The sequence below is a fragment of the Cyprinodon variegatus genome, unplaced genomic scaffold (assembly GCF_000732505.1).
Source record: "Cyprinodon variegatus isolate N-32 unplaced genomic scaffold, C_variegatus-1.0 Scaffold69, whole genome shotgun sequence".
NCBI classification, from domain to species: Eukaryota; Metazoa; Chordata; class Actinopteri; order Cyprinodontiformes; family Cyprinodontidae; genus Cyprinodon; species Cyprinodon variegatus.
The window spans coordinates 607429-613668 of NW_015150522.1; the positions used below are offsets into that span (position 1 = coordinate 607429).

The window sequence follows — 6240 nt, forward strand, 5'->3', positions numbered from 1 at the left end:
TGCAAATAAGACTAATTCTTTGTCACCTGAAAATGTAAATGCTGAAGTAAAATCGGCGGATGTGAGATGTGTTGTAGCTTCAAGTTTGAAAGAAATGAAACCAGTTGTGGTTTGATGCTGCGGTAACCAATCTGATTCGAGGTTTGACAGTCTTTGTGTTCAGAAATCATATTCCACCTACTCTGGCTGCCTTTTGACCATCTTCAATCTTTATCTGACAACAGGTGCATTCATCCTATCATGTATAAATACATCCATCACCTGGCATAATACTGGTACATACAAATTAAGCCAGGATCCTTTTGTTTGTTCTATATGGGATTTAATTACACTTAATAATAAAAATGTATTAATTAGCTTCTATTTTCCCCTATTTCCTAACAGAAACAAAATATACCCCCCTTTACTGTGTAATGCTTCTCAACACAAATATTTGCACAAGAAGCACACAGCAGGATATCATGTATGGGCTGACAAGAGAACCTGGAGCAGTTTTTATTTGGCAAATCCCATCTGATACAAAGCACTTCACCAGATGTACTTCAATCTATTTGAATAAGAACAGTGAAAAGATTCAATTAACAAACAAGAAAATAATCAATTGCAGTGTCAGACACCCGCAAATTAAATACATCTTCAATTTTTCAGATCAGATTCCCAAAAAAATATATGCTAAAAACTGAAAACTTGAACCAAAAACATGCCCACCAGGTAGCTTAGGGCAAAATGCAAAAATAAAAATCGCAAATCTAAACCATACACTTAGAAAAAAGTAACGATTGAGGCTAAAGGCAGATCCCTTGGACAGCAAAATAAAAAATACTTTGAGAATTAAAGCTTTTCAGTTGTGGATAGTTAAAAAAAAAAGATAAGTAGCTCAAGTAGTTACATTTAAAAGAAAACCTGTTTATTAAATCATGCATTTATTGTTAGAACAATAATTTCAAAACTAAACTCGAATGTGGATCACCGTCACATAACATGAGCAAACCAAAAAAATGTGCTGAACAGTAACATATTCAAAGAAAACTTCCCCTTCTTTTAAATACAGAATGCATTTCTTAAGGTACGAGTAAATCTAAGTAGATTGATTTGCAAATAAAATTGACACAAGGTTTGATCTATGAGAGCTGTTTTAGTTTTAAGTCAATCTTTTGTATTTTTCTTTTGGGGCAATTTTTGTCAAACATTACAATAAAACATCAACCAAACAAAAGTTCAGTCACAAAGCAGCAAACTGAAAGTCAGTGCCCAGAAAAATATGCCAGAAAAAGGGGAGTGCCGTGGACAGTGCTGATTTTAAACAAAATCATTGGTACAAGTGCCTTTTTTTTTTGTTTTTGTTTATTTTAAGAAGAATCCCCCCTCCCATTAGGATTCATGTGAGTAAATCTGTCCTTCAGTAGTTTGGAGGCTGATACTCTCCCGGCTGAGCCTGGTTGTTGGTGAAAGGCGCCTGCTGGTAGCTGGAAGGGGCAGGTGGGTACGGAGAGGTGTGATCCTGGGCGGGGTCTGTGTAATCCTGGTTAAAGTCACTCACTCCTTGGCGATATCTCCCGAAAGCAAAGTAGGACAAAAGACTCTGTAGAGATATGTTTGTGTTAGGAAGTTTCAGTAGAACAGAAATCTAAACATGATCAAACTCTGAAGAGGTGATCTAGAGACTCACCCAGGTAATGACAGAAAAGAAGGAGAAGGCGATCACAGCCTTGGCAGCATCAGCCATGACCACCTTGGCATCAGTTTTGGACCACTGGTTGGCCAGGACACAAAAGCAGATAAACCACAGGAATGTCCAAACCGCTATTTAAAGGACAAGAAAATAAAAGATAAGAAAAACAGGGTCTAGTGAAGACAGCATATGCATGATTTAAAAAGTAGAGAAAGCTTCAATTTCAAAAAAGATATTTCAATTTTCTTCACTCAAACAGCTTAGAAACCTACCTTAGATTGGGATAGCAAAACACATCACATCTAAAACGGTGCTTGTCACACCATTTTTGGTGACAAGATAACTGTTAGGTTTGATAGGATGGCTAAACATAAAAGCTGTTGACTGTTGTCATTTAGATGATGTAGTAAAAGCATTAAGAAACTTACAGCTGTGGTGTTTCTTTGCCAAAACAGAGGATAAACCTAAATACCACTTAGTTATATTTAAAAAAACTTTGCTTTCTCAGAAGCAAATAATGAAATAAATTTAATGTTTAGTTATAAAATCATAATGCAAAAACACGTGCACAGATTTTTGTCTTTTATCGGTTGCACCTTTGAAGACATAAAAAAAAAAAAAAAAAAAAAAAAAAGTGTGGTTTATCACACTCCCGAAATGTTAACCACATTTCGGGAGTGTGTTTTAAGTATTTATTTTTTCAATTAATTTTTTTTAAAGAGGTCATAGAATGATTCTATAGGGTAGTCGGTGGGTCCTTAAGGTCGCTTAATAGGGTGTGTAACATTGTTTGAGCTGAAAATGGCATATTTCCAGTTCTTTGCGCCCTAATGCAAGCCTGGTTAAAAGCCCTAGAATGAAACAACAGTTTTTTTTCCTTTTATGGTATGCTCATGAATATTTAGATGAGCTGTGTGCTGATTGGTTGGTTTACAACGAGTGAAGCTGCTGGAAAAGATGCATTATAGCAACAAGCACTCACTCACTGAAACATCAAATTGTTGATATGGTAGGGTGACCAGGCGTCCTCCTTTTCCCCAGACACGTTCTACTTTTCATACCTGATAAAATGTCCGGGAGTCATTTCAAAATCGTCCGGGATTTTGGTCGACTGCAGTGCAGCACGGAGTCGAATGAGGGAGCCAGCGGGAGACGGAGCGACCCGACCCAACCCTGTGACGGTGGCGTGGACAATGGCGGATCCAAATTGACGTCAATTCGGGGCTTCGTTTGACTTCGCCCGTTTTATGGTGGAAGTTTAGAATTGTGAGATTTGCAGAGAAAGGAGGTGTCGATGGGGTTTGAACTTCTCTTTACCTCCATTTTACCCACTGGACTATCATTCATCATGAATTCAAAACCATGAACTCTGTTTTGCATTCTATGACCCCTTTAAAAACTTGTTTGGAGTTTTTACATTAATAAATCAAAGCTTTAAAATCTGCATTTTCTGGGACTGTCTTAATGATTTAGTTGCAGCTTACACAGCACTGTATCTAAATGTGAATTCATGCTAGCATTAACAAACAAATACAATAACTGCACGTGAATACTAGACCTAATCATTTTTCTATTACCTTGATCAACCTTTTAGATATATTTTTTATTCTACAATGAAACTGTTCCATTGTGCTATCCCAACAATTGAAACACAAAAGGGTTTAAACATTGCTTAAGTTGTTAAAATGTTTTCTTTTTTTTTTGTTCACACTGACATCTTTGAAAGAAAATTAACCAGGTTCCCATTAAAAAACAATATAACCCCCCCTTCTACTACCTGAGAAGGCCAGATCTCCCATGACGATGAATTTTCTCTCTTTGGCATTACTAATATTTGGGAAGTAGGCGTCCAGTAGCAGGAAAGCAACACAAGCCAAGAAGGCCAGGACTCCGATTCCCACGGCGTAGCTGCAGGCAGAGTCGTTGTTGTTGAACATGCACATGGTCTCTTGTTGCATATGTTTGTTAATGTAGCCTTCAGCTGTAATACTTGCAAAAACCACAATGGAAAATACCTGGAATAAAGAAACGAAGTGGGTCATTCATGGAAGCCACGAAAAACAAAAAATATCCTCTATATCAAGCAGGCTGATTGTTCTTGTAAGTTTCAATTCCTTGCCCTTTGAAAAAAAGAAAAAAAAAGGAGGAACAGGTCTGCAAGTAATTTCTTAGCACCTTTTTAACCACGTCTTTCACATCTCTAGTATCTATTTGCATGCAGAGTATCGTTTAGACTCAGGGCATAATGTTGAGTTTTAATGTTCTGCTGTTAAAACAATTTTATAAATAATTACTTTTTTCTTGACCATTTCTCATCAATATTCATTTTTTATTCTTAAAAAAGTTTGAACGATTACTAGAATGGTTACATAATAAACAACCAGAACACTTAAAACAATGGTTTTGTAGTTGCCTTGAAAGTTTCCAACCTCGTTCTGTTTAGATTTCATACTCTTCCTTGTTACTATTCTCTTCACATCCCCCCCACAGTCCAAGAGCATCACTGTTAGGCCCTTTGGTCCCTCTAAACTGACCTTAGAGAATGAATAAGAACTTTTATTTATATCCAATACTGCCATTTAAAATGTCTTGTAATAGATTGTAAAAGGTATTCCTGCCATGAGTGCTTCTCATATAACAGTCAATGCTCGCACTTGTCATGTTCACTTTATTTAATGCAGACATGCAAAGGAAAAAAAATCCATCTCTGCTGGATAATGTCTCCCACCACATGCATGATGCAGTTACAGAACTGGAAAGATTCTTCAGTGACAGACTGTTGCACCCTAAATGCACCAGGGAGTGTTATCACAGATCCTTCCGGCCAGCAGCTGTAAGACTCTAAAACCACCACTGTTCCCAACAACCCCAATAAGTTGTTACTTTCAGGCTGATTTTGTAGTTTCTACTTTAATCAGTTAAATGACACGCTGCTGTGATCTTGCACATCTCTGATGTTGCTGCCATTTTTCAAATACTCATTACTGCTGAGGTCTTCAACAGGGGGTCCACTGAGGTACTGCATGGGGGTGCTACAGTTTTGGTTAATTAGACTTTTTTTTTTTTTTTATATTCCCCTGTGCAATTTTTTCCACTAATTGAAATGTCTTTAAATACACATCAATGTGAATTCAACACCTGTAGTAAACAGATAAATGGGGCATTGAAGATGTCTTTCAGTCATCAATGCACACATTCAGCGACACAAAGGAGATCTTTCAAGCTGGGCACCGTTTCATTCACAACACCTGCCCCATCGACCAGGAATCAGAATCAGAAATACTTTAATAATCCCAGGGAGAAATTACTTTCGTTACATTACTACATCTGTAATAGAGTGACTATAGGACCAGTTTGATATAACACAATTTCATACTATATATATATAATAAGGCTGCTCAGTGTCGCAGTGGGTAGCACTGCTGCCTTGCAGCAAGAAGGTTCTGGTCTTTCTGCTTGGAGTTACTTTATTTTCAAACTCGTTACTATTATATTATTCTTAAACACTTTTCTAAGGTCCACATTTGTGTGACCATTTCTATAATCTTTTTTCTGCTGTAATCACCAGGATGTCCCCACTGTAGGACAATAAAAGGATTTTCTATTCTATAACAATAATAATAATATAAAAATAATAAACATACACTCTTATGTTAAGCATGTGTGTAGGAGTCAGGAGGCAGACAGGAAGCAACAGATGACGCTGGGAAACTTTCTATTCCTAGTAGCTACCAATACAGAACAACAATGTACATTAATGTAGAATTTTATTTTATTTAAAATAGAAATAGAGCACCTTCAAAGCATCAAGTAGTGAACAACTCCAAAGTGTTTGGCTCTTTTACTACAGTGACACAGCAGTGGACATGCTAGCTACAAGCTACTATGAACCTACGATAGCTGACACTGATTATTAATACGTTTAAAAAAAGTTTATAAATAGTTTAAAGTTAGAATATCATTTTTGTGCGACTTAGTGAGCACACAGAAACAACAAGACGTTTAATAAACATCTCTCTGTGAATGGTGGGAGCGGACATATGTTACCACAGGCTGTGATGTGACGGTTGCTAACGTTAACGTTTAGTTCAGGTCACTCACCCAACTCAGGAAGCGCAGAATAGTCTGCGGTTTCTTCACAAAACTTTCAAAGTCAAAGGCCCCGCCGGCCAGAGAGGCCCCATACGCGCTGCCCTGCATGATTTAACCCACCGAAAAAACACTGGCAAACAAATGAAAGATTAGTTGTGAACTTTCTTCCTCTCTAAGTTCCAGAGGAGTTTCAATTTGTCAATCTGCTTCCTGATAACTTTTTGAAGACCGCCCCCTTTTTTGATGCGTTAAGGAACCACTCGGAACTAAGATATGTTCAATACTGATACGTTGCAATTTCTTCGTTACACCTGTACTACAGTCTGGCAAAGTTATAATAAGTTATCTAACATTTCAATCTAAATAAGATTCAGTTTCAGGACCCAGTAAACGATGAGATAGCCCTATACTTTAGAATAAACCACTAACGTCCCCTACCATAGACATATCGGTCTCCGTCAGTCACGTGACATTTG

At 37.3% G+C, this 6240-nt stretch overlaps 1 protein-coding gene across 1 annotated transcript; it reads right to left on the bottom strand.

Moving 5' to 3' along the window:
* Positions 1 to 464: 464 nt before the first annotated feature.
* LOC107083126 (synaptogyrin-2-like) lies at positions 465 to 5999 on the bottom strand. The gene is made up of 4 exons (XM_015372126.1): positions 5774 to 5999; positions 3450 to 3687; positions 1670 to 1803; positions 465 to 1582 (listed from the first exon to the last, which is right to left on the bottom strand). Exons 1-4 carry the CDS (start codon positions 5870 to 5872, stop codon positions 1400 to 1402), a joined length of 654 nt encoding a protein of 217 aa, XP_015227612.1. The 5' UTR covers positions 5873 to 5999; the 3' UTR covers positions 465 to 1399.
* Positions 6000 to 6240: the final 241 nt, after the last annotated feature.

What these genes read in the sequence shown, in the direction of transcription:
- LOC107083126 (XM_015372126.1), bottom strand. Translation starts at nt 5,872, where the DNA reads ATGCAGGGCAGCGCGTATGGGGCCTCTCTGGCCGGCGGGGCCTTTGAC. An exon ending in TTCTGCGCTTCCTGAGTTGG is followed by an intron (nt 3,688 to 5,773) that starts GTGAGTGACCTG and finishes TCTTTATTCCAG; the next exon opens with GTATTTTCCATTGTGGTTTT. An exon ending in GGGAGATCTGGCCTTCTCAG is followed by an intron (nt 1,804 to 3,449) that starts GTAGTAGAAGGG and finishes TCCTTTAAATAG; the next exon opens with CGGTTTGGACATTCCTGTGG.